The 17,582-nt window shown below is 37.6% G+C and overlaps 1 protein-coding gene across 1 annotated transcript in view; it reads right to left on the bottom strand.

Annotated features, from left to right (window-relative positions):
• Window positions 1–306: 306 nt before the first annotated feature.
• The window catches only part of LOC127858051 (probable sodium/potassium/calcium exchanger CG1090), a 49,012-nt gene continuing 31,736 nt past the window's right edge, over window positions 307–17,582 (bottom strand). The window contains exons 5-10 of the mRNA XM_052394929.1: window positions 16,789–16,889; window positions 15,527–15,741; window positions 13,103–13,171; window positions 9,695–9,943; window positions 6,810–7,040; window positions 307–3,255 (exon numbers count right to left, since the gene is read on the bottom strand). Coding sequence (XP_052250889.1) covers window positions 3,053–3,255; window positions 6,810–7,040; window positions 9,695–9,943; window positions 13,103–13,171; window positions 15,527–15,741; window positions 16,789–16,889 — 1,068 coding nt within the window. The 3' untranslated portion in view covers window positions 307–3,052. The remainder of the gene's footprint in view (window positions 3,256–6,809; window positions 7,041–9,694; window positions 9,944–13,102; window positions 13,172–15,526; window positions 15,742–16,788; window positions 16,890–17,582) is intronic.

Raw genomic sequence — 17,582 nt, 5'->3', positions numbered from 1 at the left:
ATAGCACATGAAATCTGAACAGGCTAATCTGACGGAGATTATAGCCCATGAAATCTGAACAGGCTAAATCTGACAAGATTATAGCCCATGAAATCTGAACAGGCTAATCTGACGAGATTATACACATGAAATCTGAACAGGCTAATCTGAGGAGATTATAACACATGAAATCTGAACAGGCTAATCTGAGGAGATTATAGCACATGAAATCTGAACAGGCTAATCTGAGGAGATTATAGCACATGAAATCTGAACAGGCTAAATCTGACAAGATTATAGCCCATGAAATCTGAACAGGCTTAATCTGAGGAGATTATTACACATGAAATCTGAACAGGCTAATCTGAGGAGATTATAGCACATGAAATCTGAACAGGCTAATCTGAGGAGATTATAGCACATGAAATCTGAACAGGCTAATCTGAGGAGATTATAGCACATGAAATCTGAACAGGCTAATCTGAGGAGATTATAACACATGAAATCTGAACAGGCTAATCTGAGGAGATTATAGCACATGAAATCTGAACAGGCTTAAATCTGACAAGATTATAACACATGAAATCTGAACAGGCTAATCTGACAAGATTATAGCCCATGAAATCTGAACAGGCTAATCTGAGGAGATTATAGCACATGAAATCTGAACAGGCTTAAATCTGACAAGATTATAGCCCATGAAATCTGAACAGGCTAATCTGACGAGATTATAGCTGATGAAATATGGACAGGCTAATCTGATAAGATTATAGCCCATGAAATCTGAACAGGCTAATCTGAGGAGATTATAGCACATGAAATCTGAACAGGCTTAAATCTGACAAGATTATAACACATGAAATCTGAACAGGCTAATCTGACAAGATTATAGCACATGAAATCTGAACAGGCTAATCTGACAAGATTATAGCCCATGAAATATGGACAGGCTAATCTGACCAGATTATAGCCCATGAAATCTGAACAGGCTTAAATCTGACAAGATTATAGCACATGAAATCTGAACAGGCTAATCTGAGGAGATTATAGCCCATGAAATCTGAACAGGCTTAAATCTGACAAGATTATAGCCCATGAAATCTGAACAGGCTAATCTGAGGAGATTATTACACATGAAATCTGAACAGGCTAATCTGAGGAGATTATAACACATGAAATCTGAACAGGCTAATCTGAGGAGATTATAGCACATGAAATCTGAACAGGCTAATCTGAGGAGATTATAGCACATGAAATCTGAACAGGCTAATCTGAGGAGATTATAGCCCATGAAATCTGAACAGGCTAATCTGAGGAGATTATAACACATGAAATCTGAACAGGCTAATCTGAGGAGATTATAGCACATGAAATCTGAACAGGCTTAAATCTGACAAGATTATAACACATGAAATCTGAACAGGCTAATCTGACAAGATTATAGCCCATGAAATCTGAACAGGCTAATCTGAGGAGATTATAGCACATGAAATCTGAACAGGCTTAAATCTGACAAGATTATAGCCCATGAAATCTGAACAGGCTAATCTGACGAGATTATAGCTGATGAAATATGGACAGGCTAATCTGATAAGATTATAGCCCATGAAATCTGAACAGGCTAATCTGAGGAGATTATAGCACATGAAATCTGAACAGGCTTAAATCTGACAAGATTATAACACATGAAATCTGAACAGGCTAATCTGACAAGATTATAGCACATGAAATCTGAACAGGCTAATCTGACAAGATTATAGCCCATGAAATATGGACAGGCTAATCTGACCAGATTATAGCCCATGAAATCTGAACAGGCTTAAATCTGACAAGATTATAGCTGATGAAATCTGAACAGGCTAATCTGACAAGATTATAGCCCATGAAATCTGAACAGGCTAATCTGACAAGATTATAGCCCATGAAATATGAACAGGCTAATCTGACACATGTTTTAAGCCCTGTTTTCCCATGGAGAGACTAAAATGCTCAGCTGGCAAATACCTCTTTCCTTTGTCAATTTGACATCAAACGATTTGATAACGTAAGACCATTTTTGTAAAAACGAAAATGCTCAAACTGTAATATAAAAATACGGGATGCAACAATAAACCCCTTAATCTTCTTAACGATTGGTTAATCAGTGAAATTTTCTAGTAAATATAAACCTTAAAATGTTATTATATTTTTTAAAGGGAGTATGTACATGCAAATGCAATAATTTTTAAATCTTATACAACATTTCACCGTTTTTCTGTTCACCTGGTAATTAACCTTTAAAAAAAATTAACCCATAAAAAATAATTGTTGCATCCTAGTGAAATGCTCTTAATATTTAATTCCATGGGAAAATATACATCAAGGATATTTTTTTCAACATTCTAAAATATAAAAGGACAAAATAACTTTTGAAAGTTATGGCCAGTTCTTTGATAAAAGCAACTAAATCACTACAAAAACAAAACATACATGGACTGTTATTGATGATGACAAATACCCCGGATATTGCTCATTTAAAGCAGACGGAAGTCTTGAAATTCTACATAGTATAAACAATAATCCAAGGATGTTTTGTTTTGATGCACAGAAAACTTTTGACCACACAAAGTACAAATATACCATGATGCAAGTATACAAAATTTGCCTAATTTTAAGGGTACATAACTCTGCACACAAAAAAAGGGACGTGCAAGAAAATGATATGTTGCACTTCTACACAGTATAAACAACATATTTATCAAGTTCCATTTCAGGCAGAAAACTGTTAGACAACTTCACGACAAAAATCTAACATGTACAGCATGACAAACCAACCATCTAACGGACTGACTAACAGAGTGATTGAAGTAAACCAGGCACAAATCTTGTTTGTGGGGTATAAAAAAAAACACGCTAACATGAGTAATCAACTAACTGACTGACATACATGGTGATTCCAGTATACTCCCAACACAAACTTCATTTGCAGGTTAAAAATTACGCCTTATCATAAGCAATCAACTAAGCGACCGACATGCATGGCAATTCCAGTATACCCCCAGCACAACCTTCATTTGCTGGTATAAAATTATGCCTAATCGTAAGAAGACAGACACTCCTTGGGATGAACATAACCGAACATGTTGAGCTCGTACAGTGAAGTGAGGGCTGTGAAGGCCAGGTACACGATCATCAGGATGACACCGAAGGGCTTCGTGAGTCGCCATCCGTTGAAATGTGTGGCCAGGAGGAGGAACGCTACTGTTCCCAGCAGGGTCAGCGTGGCGTAGACCAGACCTGTAAGTATAAGGTGGTTGCTATATAATTTTACATAGAACAGATCTGTAAGTATAATGTGGTTGCTCTAAACTTTAACATAGACCAGACCTGTAAGTATAATGTACTGGTTGCTCAAAACTTTAACATACACCAGACCTGTAAGTATAATGAACTAGTTGATCTAAACTGTAACATAGACCAGACCTGTAAGTGTAATCTACTGGTTTCTCAAAACTTTAACATAGACCAGACATGTAAGTATAATGTACTGGTTGCTCTTAACTTTAACATACACCAGACCTGTTAGTATAATGTACTGGTCAAAACTTAAAACAAGAGGGCCAAGATGGCCCTAGTTTGCTCACCTGAGAGGAGTCGGTTCATGCAATCTTTACCTAACGTCAAACTTGACCTAGATATTGTCCAGACAAACATCCTGGTCAAGTTTCATCATTATTGAACCAAAACTCTGGCGTATGGAGTGTTTTTGTTTCTGAAAGATTTGACCTCATGACCGATATTTTGAGTTGACCCCCCTTACCAAACATCAAACTTTGCTAACAAAAATAAATATTTTGACCAAGATTCATAAAATCTGAAACAAAATTGTGACCTCTAGAGTGTTTACAAGGATTCTGTATAATATAATGAAAATTTGGACAATCTAAGAGCAATAATTATGTCATTCATTATGTTATTTTGCTCATTATTAAACTTGACTGAGATCTTTCAGCAACTTTCATAAAGAATGCTTGAGAAGTGTGAATGCCAGAGTGTTTACAAACCAAATGTGGACGGACAGACAGTTGACAACGAGCAATCCTAAATCCTCACCTGAGCAATCAGGTGAGCTAAAAAGTGTGTTTCACCGATCTGAGCAATTTTCCAACTTTTCCGAGAAATCAATAAAACCAATGTTTTGACTACGTTTCACAATGATTAGGCAAAAAATGTGACTTCTATAGTGTTCGATCACAAGGTTTCTCTCTAGTCACATAAGGAAAACTGCCCCCCCCCTCCCCCGGTGGCCATGTTTTTTGGCTGATGGTCCCCATTTGCGAACTCATCTGAGATATATATAAAACCAATCTTTTCACCAAGTTTAATGATGATTGGGAAAAAATGTGACTTCTTGAGTGTTCACAAGCTTTTTTTACTAAATATAAGAAAACTGCCCCCCCCCCCTCCCGGCAGCCATGTTATTCAACTGACCAGAACCATTTTTGAACTTAACTCTTGCATCAAAAAAACAAATGTTCTGACCAAATTTCATGAAAATTGGGCCAAAAATCTGACTTCTAGAGTGTTAACAATTTTTACACTTTATACATATAGAGAAAAATGCCCCGCCCACTGGTGGCCATGTTTTTTCACCGATCTGGACCATTTTCGAACTCGTCTGAGATATAAATAAAACCAATGTTTTGACCAACTTTCATGATGATTTGGCAAAAATTTAAACTTCTAGTGTGTTTACAAGGTTTCTCTATAGCCAAATAAGGAAAACTGCCCCGCCCACTGGTGGCCATGTTTTTCAACGGACCAGAACCACTTTTAAACTAAACCAACATATCATTAAGACATACATTTTGACAAGTTACATGAAGATTGGGCATGAAATGTGACTTCTACAGTGTTTACAAGGTTTTTCTTTTTTTTTGACCTAGTGACCTAGTTTTTTATCTGGCATGACCCAGTTTCGAACTTGACTGAGATATCATTGGGACAAAGCTTCTGACCAAGTTATATTTAGATCGGAAAAGAAATGTGCCCTCTAGAGTGTTTACGAACAAATGTTAACGGACGGACGGACAGACAAAGACCGGTCACAAAAGCTCACCTGAGCAATCAGGTGAGCTAAAAAGACCAGACCTGTATGTATCATGTGGTTGCTCAAAACTTTAACTTATACCACACCTGTAAGTATAATGTACTGGTTGCTCTAAACTCTAACATAGACCAGACCAGTAAGTATAATGTACTTCCTCTAAACTCTAACATAGACGAGACCAGTAAGTATAATGTAGTTCTTCTAAACTTTACAATAGACCAGACCTGTTAGTATAATGTAGTTCCTCTAAACTTTAACATAGACCAGACCTGTATGTATAATGTAGTTGCTATAAACTTTAACATAGACCAGACCTGTAAGTATAATGTAGTTACTATAAACTTTAACATAAAACAGACCTGTAAGTATAATGTGTTTGCTATTGTTTTTTACATAGACCAGAACTGTAAGTATAATGTGGTTGCTAAAAACTTTTACATAGACCAGAACTGTAAGTATAATGTGGTTGCTAAAAACTTGTACATAGACTAGAACTTTAAGTATAATGTAGTTGCTCTAAACTTTAACATAGACCAGACCTGTTAGCATAATGTGGTAGTTCAAAACTTAAACATAGACCAGACCTGTAAGTTTAATGTACTGGTCGCTCTGTTAACTGTAGACACCAAAAGAATAAATAAAGTAAAGCATATTATTTTCAAAAATAAGCAAATTATTCAAGCAAACAGGGCCATGCTCTGTAAAAAAGGGGGTTTTATGCATGTAGGTTAAGTGTTGTCCCAGAAAAGCCTGTGCAGTCTGCACAGGCTAATCAGGGATAATACTTTCCGCCTAAACTGGATTATCGCTTAGAAGAGACTTCCTTTAAACAGATTATACCATAAAAGGGGAAAGCCTCGTCCCTGATTAGCCCTGTTTGGACCAAACTCTACACACATGCATTTAACCCCCTTTTTACAGAGCAAGGCCCATTATGGCATATTATTTAAAATGCACTGTTATGTTTTTAAACCTTAACAGCCCAGTGGAAGCATGTTATATATTGCTCCAATGAAAACAGCTCCAGCTTACATTGATCTTCAATTTTACTTATTTACAATTTGGCTAGGTTACTTTTAAAATTTAAACTTTCTGAAGCAGATTCAATTAAGCATTTCTAGGCAGCTAAAATTGAGATATTTCGAGTCTGCTTCAATTTAGATGTTCAAAGTACGCTTAATTTAAATCTTCCTTATCAGTTAACATTTAGATTTTCCCAGGCAGCGTAAATTTAGATTTTCCCAGGCAACTTAAATTAAGATTTTCCCAGGCAGCTTTATTTAAGTTATTCCAGGCAGCTTAAATTAAGATTTTCTTGGGCAGCTTAAATTTAGATTTTCTCGGGAAACTTAAATTAAGATTTTCCTGGGCAACTTAAATTAAGATTTTCCCGGGCAGTTTAAATTAAGATTTTCCCAAGCAGCTTAAATTAAGATTTTCCCCAGCAGTTTAAATTAAGATTTTCCCAGGCAGCTTAAATTTAGATTTTCCCAGGCAGCTTAAATTAAAATTTTACCGGGCAGCTTAAATTAAAATTTTCCCAGGCAGCTTAAAATAAGATTTTTTTTTGCAGCTTTATTTATATTTTCTAAAGCAGATTCAATTTAGCTTTTTCAAAGCTTAGATTAAGATATTCTGAGGCAGATTAAATTAAGATTTTTGGATGGAGCATAAATTTATACTTTCCTATAAATGCAGCTTAAATTAAAGAATTCTGAGGCATTTATTGAAAATGACCTACCTCCACTGTACACTTGAATTGGTTCTCCACGCCTGATCGCGCTAAGAAGCAACCACGGCACTCCCAGACACACGAGAATGTCAAACACGTTACTGCCTACTGCGTTTGACACGGCCATGTCACCGTGACCCGTTCGCACGACGATCAGACTGGTTATCACGTCGGGTAGACTGACGCCAAACGCTATCAGGGTAAGACCCATGATGGTGTCAGCGATGCCAGCAGTGTAGCCTGAAAAAGAAGAAAATAACTGTGGTTTGGAATGCTCACCTGACACCTCAAAGAATAAGTCAGCATTTTTGCTTCCTTCTTTATGAAGTACCGGAAAATGGCACTTTTCGGATGAGGCAGAAACAAAACATTTTCCAATTACTGTCCGAAATAATCCCAATTGAAGATTTTGTAAATAAAATGCACATTTTAGTTAATTTTCCAATGCAGCTCTATGGCTTGAACCTAAGTGAATATAATTTTGACAACTTGACAAGACTTAGTTATCGATTTCAAAATATTTGTTATCAACATATAAAAAGCACTAATTTTCTAAACTGAAGACTTCATGATGCAAATTTTCCCAATTTCAGTTTTTTTACCGCTTATTTTTCCAAATTGGGCTATCTGGTACCCGCACTTTTCCCAATAGGGCAGAAAAATCTCTGAATGTTTTCTCAAGGTTGAGTTCAGAATAATAAAAGTATTTTATGAAACATGATGGTCTCAGATATGCCGGCACTGTACCCTGCAATTAAAAAAAATTGTTTTCTCTCATGATTAAATTTTATCTTCAAAAGCATTTTAGCAGAAATGTAGGATTTTTACTTGTACTGTTTTCCATTACAATATTGTTAACCTTGACTTTTAATAGTTGCTTTCTAGGAAAAATTGAGTTAAATGCATGCCTGTAAAGTGTCTTCCAATATATGAGCCTGTGCAGCCTGCACAGGCTAATCAGGGACAACACTTCCCAAAGAAACTGCATTTTTGCTTAAAAGAGACTTTCTTAAAATGTAACATTCCATAAAAGCGGAAATTTCATCCATTATTAGCCTGTGAGAACTACAGAGGCTTATCTTGAACCACACTTAAAACACATGCATTAAGTCCATTTTTTCCCAGAACGGGACTAAAATAGCCAAAGTTTGAAATAATATAAAAGCCAAAAGCACATTAATAAAAATATCCTCCATTTATATACCGTATAACTTAAAAACTGTCTCATGAAATGAAATGTTGTGAAGACATGTTTAAAGTTCCAATAAAATCACTAATGGATTGTGAAGAAATTCCCTTCACATGCTTGTAACACTTAATACAGCAGTCCAAACAGACAGACAGACTGATAAAGTGTCTACAATATATTCCCCCACCCTTAAAGGGTCACAAACACTGGTTACTTGTAATAGTTATCATCTACAGCATAAGATAGGATAGAACTGACTGGTTACTTGTTATAGTTATCATCTACAGCATAAGATAGGATAGAACTGACTGGTTACTTGTTATAGTTATCATCTACAGCATAAGATAGGATAGAACTGACTGGTTACTTGTTATAGTTATCATCTACGGCATAAGATAGGATAGAACTGACTGGTTACTTGTTGTAGTTATCATCTACAGCATAAGATAGGATAGAACAGACTGGTTACTTGGTATAGTTTTCATTCACAGTGTAAGATAGGAGAGAACTGACTGGTTACTTGCTATAGTTATCATCCACAGTGTAAGATAGGAGAGAACTGACTGGTTACTTGTTATAATCATCATCCAAAGCGTAAGCTAGGAGAGAAATGACTGGTTACTTGTTATAGTTATCTTCCACAGTGTAAGATAAGAGAGAACTGACTGGTTACCTGTTATAGTTATCATCCACAGTGTAAGATAATTGTTTGGTGAATATGGGCCCAGCTGAGCTTAACCTTTCACCACTTAGATTAGTATTAAATCCTTGACCACTTACATACATATTTAACCCTTTACCACTTATACACATATTTAACCCATTACCACTTAGATACATATTTAATGCTTTACCACTTATATACATATTTAACCCTTTACCACTAAGTTACATATTTAACCCTTTACCACTTATATACATATTTAACTCTTTACCACTTAGATACGTTTAACCCTTTTCCACTTTTATACGTATTTAACCCTTTACCACTTAGTTATGTATTTTCACACATTTTAAGTTCCTAAGAAAGTTATCTTAAATTTAAGACCTTCTTACTAGATTCAAGTTTTAATGGCTTCATTTCCAACCCTTAGATACTGATGAGAAGCAAACAGCATAAAACCTGAACAAACTGCAAGTTACTCGCAGGCTGTTCTGGTTTTCTGCTGTTTGCAAAAGCCATTTTCACTTTGCTTCTTATGGGGGAAAGTATTAAAATACAAGGCTATTGTCAAACAATATGGTCCCCTACCAGCTCCACCATTGTCAGAAATTCCACCATTTTCAGAATTTTTCATATTTTTTGGTTGCCATAGCAACCACAATTTTTGACATAGGAACAAAATGAAATGACGTGCATAATGTCCATATTGCCATCTATCGATGTTGCAAGTTTCATGAAAAAATATTAAGAACTTTTAAAGTTATCGCAGGATGCAGAAAACCACCATTTTCAGCAGTATTTCTAGTCTATTTGTTGCCATAGCAACCAGAATTTTTACCGTAGGAACACAATGAAATGACGTGCATAATGTCCATATTGCCATCTATCCATGTTTCAAGTTTCATGAAAAAATATGAAGAACTTTTAAAGTTATCGCAGGATCCAGAAATGTGTGACGGACAGACTGACAGACAGACTGACGGAGCGCAAACCATAAGTCCCCTCTGGTGAAACCGGTAGGGGACAATAAAAACTGATTACCAATTATCGTGATCATCCACACCATGAGGTATGAGAGAGCCGAGAGCCAAACCAGTGACATCAGAAATGTTACGACGAACCATCTACTCCAGCGTGGCTTGGTACAGTCGGGAATTGTCACGAAGAAAAGCAACTTCAGAGGTAGCGATATCAACCATAGAGGCAGTTTCCAGCAGGACGAAGGCCGACTTAACACAGACTTTTCAGTGTCATGAGATTCTTGCATAGGTTGTGAGCCGTTGGATTTTGCTACAGAAAAATGGCATTTATTGATTGGTTCATTTCTGAGAATTCGTGACATATGAGTCTTGTTCTGGGAAAATGGGGTTAAATGCATGTGCATAAAGTGTTTCCCTTATAAGCTTGTGCAGACAACAATTTCCACCTTCACTGGATTTTTAAAATGAAGACTGCTTTTAAAAAAATATACCATATAAGCTGAAAATGTCATTCCTGATTAGGTTGTGCTAACTGCACAGGCTAATCTGGGACAACATTTTACGTACATGCATTAAGCCCTGTTTTCCCAGAGCCTGTCTCATATGTAACAAATCACTCATTGACATTTAATGGCAATAAAGTAATCAGTTCCCTTAAGATCTTCTGTAAATTTAATTTGTTCCCTTCCAAGAACATATTTCACCAGTATTAACATTAAAATATTAATTAAGTCGAGCATTTATAAACTTATATTGCATTTTTATTACTACAATACATACTCTCATTGTATTCTTATTTCATTTTCCCAACTCTATACCACAACATTTATCACGCGTTAAGAAAGGCATCTCTGCAGGTGGATCTGTAAACAGCAGCTTGGGTTTTTTCCACAACTTAAGCTAGCTAGTTAGAAGATGCTTATTCAAAAGTGTTGAAACGTGAATATGGGAGTCTAATTAATTTACCGACACGTCAAAACTGGTTGCCCTTTAAGTCTGACATGACAACTTTTTGGAAATATTTCAGATAATAAGACTTAAGACATTAACTCATGTAAATATATTTCAATTAATGGGTGAGCAGACCCAAACCAATCCACACAAATAAGTACATGTGTATTTCATGCTTTACAATTGTGGGGGGATAAGGGAGGTATGGGTGGCGTGGGGGTATAAGAGAGGTATGGGGGCAGTTGGGGGGTAAAAGAGAGGTATGAGGGAGGCATCATGGGGGATGTATGAGGAGGTATGGAAGAGGGGCATCATGGGGTTAGACATGGGAGAGGTATGCGGGCATGGGGGAGGTATGAGGGGATATGGGGGAGGCATTTGGGGCATCATGGGGTTAGACATGTAAGAGGTATGAGGAGGCATGGGGGAGGCATTGGGGGCATCATGGGGTGAGGAGGAGGCATGGGGGGAGGCATTGGGGGCATCATGGGGTGAGACATGAAAGAGGTAGGGGGAGGCATGGGGAAGGTATGAGAAGATATGGGGGAGGCATTGGGGGCATCATGGAGTTAGACATGGGAGAGGTATGAGGAGGCATGTGGGAGGTATGAGGACACATGGGCGAGGCCTTGGGGGCATCATGGGATTAGACATGGGAGAGGTATGGGGGAGGCATGGGAAAGGTATGAGGAGATACGGGGGAGGCATTGGGGGCATCATGGGGTTAGACATGGGAGATGTATGGGGAGGCATGGAGGAGGTATGAGGAGATATGAGGGAGGCATTGGGGGCATCATGGGGTTAGACATGGAAGAGGTATGGGGAGGTATGGGAGATGTATGAGGAGATATGGGGGAGGCATTGGGGGCATCATGGGGTTAGACATGGGAGAGGTATGGGGAGGCATGGGGGAGGTAAAAGGGGGTATTAGGGAGGCATTGGGGGCATCATGGGGTTAGGCATAGGAGAGGTATGGAGAGCATGGGGAGGTATGAGGGAGGCATTGGGGGCATCATGGGGTTAGACATGGGAGAGGTATTGGGAGGCATGGGCGAGGTATGAGGGGGTATGAGCGAGGCATTGGGGGCATCATGGGGTAAGACATGTGAGAGGTTTCGGGGAGGCATTGGGGGCATCATGGGGTTAGACATGTGAGAGGTATGGGAGAGGCATTGGGGGCATCATGGGGTTAGACATGGGAGAGGTATGGGAGAGGCATTGGGGGCATCATGGGGTTAGACATGGGAAAGATATGGGGAGGCATGGGGGAGGTATGAGGGGGTATGAGGGAGGCATTGGGGGCATCATGGGGTTAGGCATGGGAGAGTTATGGAGAGCATCGGGAGGTATGAGGGAGGCATTGGGGGCATCATGGGGTTAGACATGGGAGAGATATTGGGAGGCAAGGGGAGGTATGAGGGGTATGAGGGAGGCATTGGGGGCATCATGAGGTTAGACATGGGAGGAATGGGGGGCATGGGGGATGTATGAGGGGTATTGGGCAGCGTGGGGGCATCATGGGGTTAGACATGGGAGAGGTGTGGAGAGGCATGGGAGATGTATGAGGAGGTATGAGGGAGACATTGGGGGCATCATTGGGATAGACATGGGAGAGGTATGGGGAGGCATGGGGGAGGTTTTAGGAGGCATGAGGGAGGCATGCGGGCATCATGGGGTTAGACATGGGAGAGGTATGGGGAGGCATGGGAGATGTATGAGGAGGTATGAGGGTGGCATTCGGGGCATCATGGGGTTAGACATGGGAGAGGTATGAGGAGGCATTGGGGGCATCATGGGGTTAGACATGGGAAAGGTGTGGGGAGGCATGGGGGGAGGTATGAGGAGGTATTGGGGAGTCATTGGGGGCATCATGGGGTTAGACATGGGAGAGGTATGGGGGATGTATGAGAAGGTATGAGGAGGCATTGGGGGCCTCATGGGGTTAGACATGGGAGAGGTATGGGGAGGCATGGGGGGCATTATGGAGGTTTGAGAAAGGCATTTGGGAGGTATGAGGGAGGCATGGGGAGGGGATAAAGTAAGGTGTGTGTGATTATCAATATTCACCTATCGGTCAATATTCATCAACTCATTCTTGGACTTAACAATAAAGAATAGGATTAGAACAAAGAAAAAAAAGTGCCGTTTTGGATTTTATGCAGGCTACCAATAGTAATTATGTCATTAAGAAATGTTTGGTGGATATCGGCCATGGATTCATAACAGTAAAGGGATATATAATTTTTAGTATATTGCTAAATACCATGTGCATAACATTATTTTCACTAAGAAAATTGAATTTAAAATGGTATCAAAAGTGTCGTAATTACTTGGATGTATAATTAATTAAGGGTGACCAATCCACAAAGTCAACATAAACACATCGGAAAATGACCAAGGCATATTCTTCTTTCTTCCCCAAATCTGGAATCCAAGAATTGATGTGTCCACAAAAAAGGCAGCAAAAAAATCACTAATTTCAACAACCAACAAAACATATGATTTTACAGTAACTTACAAGTATCGGTGGCCGACTTTGAGATAAACGGCGCATCTTCTGCTGTCATTTCTTCTTCATCAGAAGCCTCTGTCAATTGGAAATTATACACGCAATTAATCAATTTATGCATAAAATGACTCAATTAATACAAGCAATCATTCATTTAATACACGCAATAATGCCATTGATACATGCAATAATTCCATACATGCAATAATTCCATACATGCAATGATTCAATAAATATATAAAATCATTCAATATATATGCAATCATTCATTTAATACATGCAATTATTCAATAAATACATGCAATTATTCCATACATGCCATCATTCCATAAAAATACATGCAATCATTTTATACTTGCAATCATTCAATTAAATACATGCAATCATTCCATACATGCAATCATTCAATTAAATACCTGCAATCATTTTATACATGCAATCATTCCATAAATACTTGCAACCATTCCATTCATGCAATCATTTCATAAATACCACCAATCATTCCATACATGCAATCATTCAATTAAATACATGCAATCATTCAATTAAATACATGCAATCATTTCATATATACATAAATTCAAATAAATACATGCATTCATTCAATTAAATACATGCAATCATTCCATAAACACATGCAGTCATTTCATACATGCATTCATTCCATAAATACCTGCAATCATTTTGTACATGCAATAAGTCAATTAAATACATGCAATCATTCAATAAATATATGCAATCATTCAATAATTACATGCAATCATACGATTAATACATGCAATCATTCCACACATGCAACCATTCCACACAAGCAATCATTCAATAAATAAATGAAAGCATTCCATATATGCAATCATTCAATTAACAGTCTTCGAATTAGCCTATAAGCCTGAAGCCCGAGTCGATTCTTGGGCCGGTCGGTCGATCCTAAATGCTTATAAAATAGCCAGACCGGTTGATTAAATATTTGAGCGTAAAATTGTAAACAAACTGAAACTACTATCGTATCAATAACCTGATTTATACGCGTTTTTAAGAGGCACGATTAAATTCGCTATTCAAATGCCTAAAATGACGTTAAACGTGTTACAGAATAGCATGAACACATGCGACTGCCATTTTTCTAAACTGTCGTGTAAAAATCCGGGTATATTGCTATTTGAAGTAATGATGCAATTGACACCCAATCGAGATGAGGTTTTTCAAACTGAACATGCATAGATCACGCACCGGGTTGTTCGCGCATCGGGCACATCGTAATGTTTTAAAATAATGACCAATCTAGACGTGTATTTTAATTTTAGAAGCGTTTTCTGAAAATGTATTTATAATTCATGAAAATGGACGAAGTAATTTTTCAATAAAAATAAAAGAGTCTGTAAGGGATATTGTGCTAATTGGGTTAAAAACAAATTGATCCTTATAACAGTGAGATTTCCACGTGTTTGAATCAATTATTCTTGCGTATTTGAAGACGTTTTTTCAACTAATTATTAATGATTGTAGTACTTTCGTTTATTCTGTAATCTTGTTCTGCTACTTGACCTACTTTGCTACTTGTAATCTGTTTACGAATATACAATACTTTTCACGGTTGACACATGCTTATCAAAACATCGGGAGTAAATTAAAGAAGCAGACATTGTCACTTGGTAGATTGGGCAATTAACACACCTAGTGGTCTTTTGTTCTGAAGCCACATGCCGACAATTCAGAAATTCACCGGCGATTGTCCTGGTAATAATACGATAATAATCTGTTATTTTAATAGGTTGATGTATTTTTCAAGTTCTTTGGATATTTTTTAAACATGATAATAATTCAATTTGCTTTAAAATAAAACCAAACACCCACCAAACTGATTAATGGAATCATTGAATGAGAACATGTGTAATTAAAGTTACAATAAACAGCATTATTATCTGGTGCATTTTGTATAAAATGCATTTCAAAAGGAAACAGAATATCCTTTATTACTGTAATCACATGCATCTGTTTTTACTAATGGAAGTAGATTTTCTGATTGTTAATGGCCAAAAAAGTCATAAAATTTATATTGACCTCTTCGGGCTATTGAACATGTATTCGGACTATTCAAAATTCCATCTGATTAGCCCGAAGGGCTATTTGGCTAAAATATTTAGGGTGAAGACTGAATTAATACATGCAATTATTCAATAAATACATGCAATAATTCCATACATGCCATCCTTCCATAAATACATGCAAACACCCAGATTCAAGTAGGCAGTTGCCAGTTAATGGCACAGCAATGTACACTCGTAAACCAGCTAACCCAGGAAAGTGTGACTAGGTAAATGACCGCCGTGATAGACAGCACAGACTAATCTGGGACAACACTTTATACATATGCATTAGGCACATGCAGTTTTCCCAAAGCTTGACTCATATATAAAAATCTCAAACACTTACCGTCGGAAACAAAAACTGTCTCCATTATAGCTACATTGCACTGAATATCGGTTTTGCACTTCACCGGGGTAAGCGTCAGTTGGATTTGAGTAACATTTTTATTGCCCTTGCAACAGCACTTGAACCATTTCTTGAAGCGCGTTTCCAGATTGGTATTGTAGTACATGATGAGAATGTAGAAACAATAGAGGAGGAGAAATGTCAAGGATTCAAACCTGAAACATGAAACATTGACTCTAAAGGGACTTTCTAATGCATCGTATTTTTGTGCCTTGTTTTAGGAAAAATAGGCTTAATTCATAATTCAAGGGTAGATTCGTCCCAGATTAGCCTCTGCAGTCTGCACAGGCTAATCAGGGCCAATACTTTCTGCTTTTATGGAATTTTTCATTTAAAGGAATTATCTTCTGAACAAAAATCTAAACAGTTGGACCAATTGTCATATTGGGTTTTATTTTTGTCAAATATTTGGTTAGTGGATCAGACATGAATGACTGTTCCACGGAAAATTTCTCCACAAAGGTTGACTGACAGTACTAACATGTTTGTTTGTCATTTTGTCATACATATTGAGTACTAAATGTGTCCTTTAGAGTGGTGCCAAGGTTTATCTAAGATTTGATATGATGACTTAATTTTGTGGATGCATTTAACCTAGATTCAAAATCAGTCTAGATATTGTTAAAATGAATGTTCTGACCAAGTATTTATCAAGGTTGAATCCTAAATGTCGCCTCTAGAGTGCTAAAACGGTTTTCTGGGATTTGACCAGTTAACCCTTTCCCCCTCAGACGTAAAGAGAAAAACAGGCTTTTGCAACCAGCATAAAACCAGAACAGCCTGCTAGTAACTCGCAGGCTGTTCAGGTTTTATGCTGTTTGCTGCTCATCAGTATATTAGGGTTAAAATGAAGCCTTTAAATCTAGAATCTAGTAAGAAAGGCCTTCAATTTCATTTGATTTTCTAAGGGACTAAACACATGTCAAAATGCGTATCTAAGTGGTAAAGAGTTGAACTAGTATTTTGATGCATTTGACCTAGATTCAAACTCAGCCTAAATATTGCCAGATAAACATGCTGACCAAGTTTCATACAGATTGGGTAAAAAATGTGGCTTCTCAAGTGGTAACGAACTAAAACTTGAAGACACAAAAAGCGAAACTCATGACGCCAGATATAGGCTGCTCCCAATAGCTCACCTTAAGCCCCCCGTGCTCAAGAGAGCTAAAAATATTGACAAATAAATTCATGAGGGTACACACCAGTATACTTCCTCGTCAATTAAGACAACTGCTAGGGCTGCCACACTCAGTGAGTAGAAGACGCAATCCCGCAGCAATGGCCACCAGTTCAAGTGTACAACCTGAAGGAAAATCAGACCCGAAGGCTACTGAACAATGCTATTTAGAAGCGCTTTTGAAAAATGGGGCTTAATGCATGTGCATAAAGTGTTATCCAGATTAGCTTGTGCATTTGGCACAGGCTAATCAGGGACCACACTTTCTGCTTTGATGGGTATTTTTGTTTGAAGGCATTCTGTGCTTAGCAAAAATCCAGTTTATACGGAAAGTCTTGTCCCTGATTAGCCTGTGTGGACTGCTGGGGGTGGATGGCAGAAATTGCGCTAGACGTAGTGTAATTAGATCAAGTAATTTACACAATCTGTGCATCATTCTATTATTAATATTACCACTGAGCATCAAAATTATTTATGTGACCAAATCATGCCAAGGACAACAAAATTTCACAGTATATTTATGTAGTTAAGCCCAGGGGCGTATTTCTCTAGTGGACATCTTTGAGACCCCCCTTTTTACAAGAAAAAGACCCAAAATCGAACTTGTTTCAGAATAAATGAAAAGCTAATGTAACTTATCAGGGTGAAAACATACAACTTTTAGATCTATCCCTTTCTTACATCACAAAATAAGTAACTTGAACCTCAAGGTAAAGAAACGAAAATTGTTACAAATGAAATAAAATTTCTTTTGAAAATGATTTTGTTGAAATTTAATACTTTCCACCTAATTTTTTTTTTAGTTTTGTATTGTATAAC

This window comes from Dreissena polymorpha, chromosome 14 (assembly GCF_020536995.1).
Source record: "Dreissena polymorpha isolate Duluth1 chromosome 14, UMN_Dpol_1.0, whole genome shotgun sequence".
NCBI lineage: Eukaryota > Metazoa > Mollusca > Bivalvia > Myida > Dreissenidae > Dreissena > Dreissena polymorpha.
This window is presented reverse-complemented; position numbering and strand designations above follow the sequence as displayed.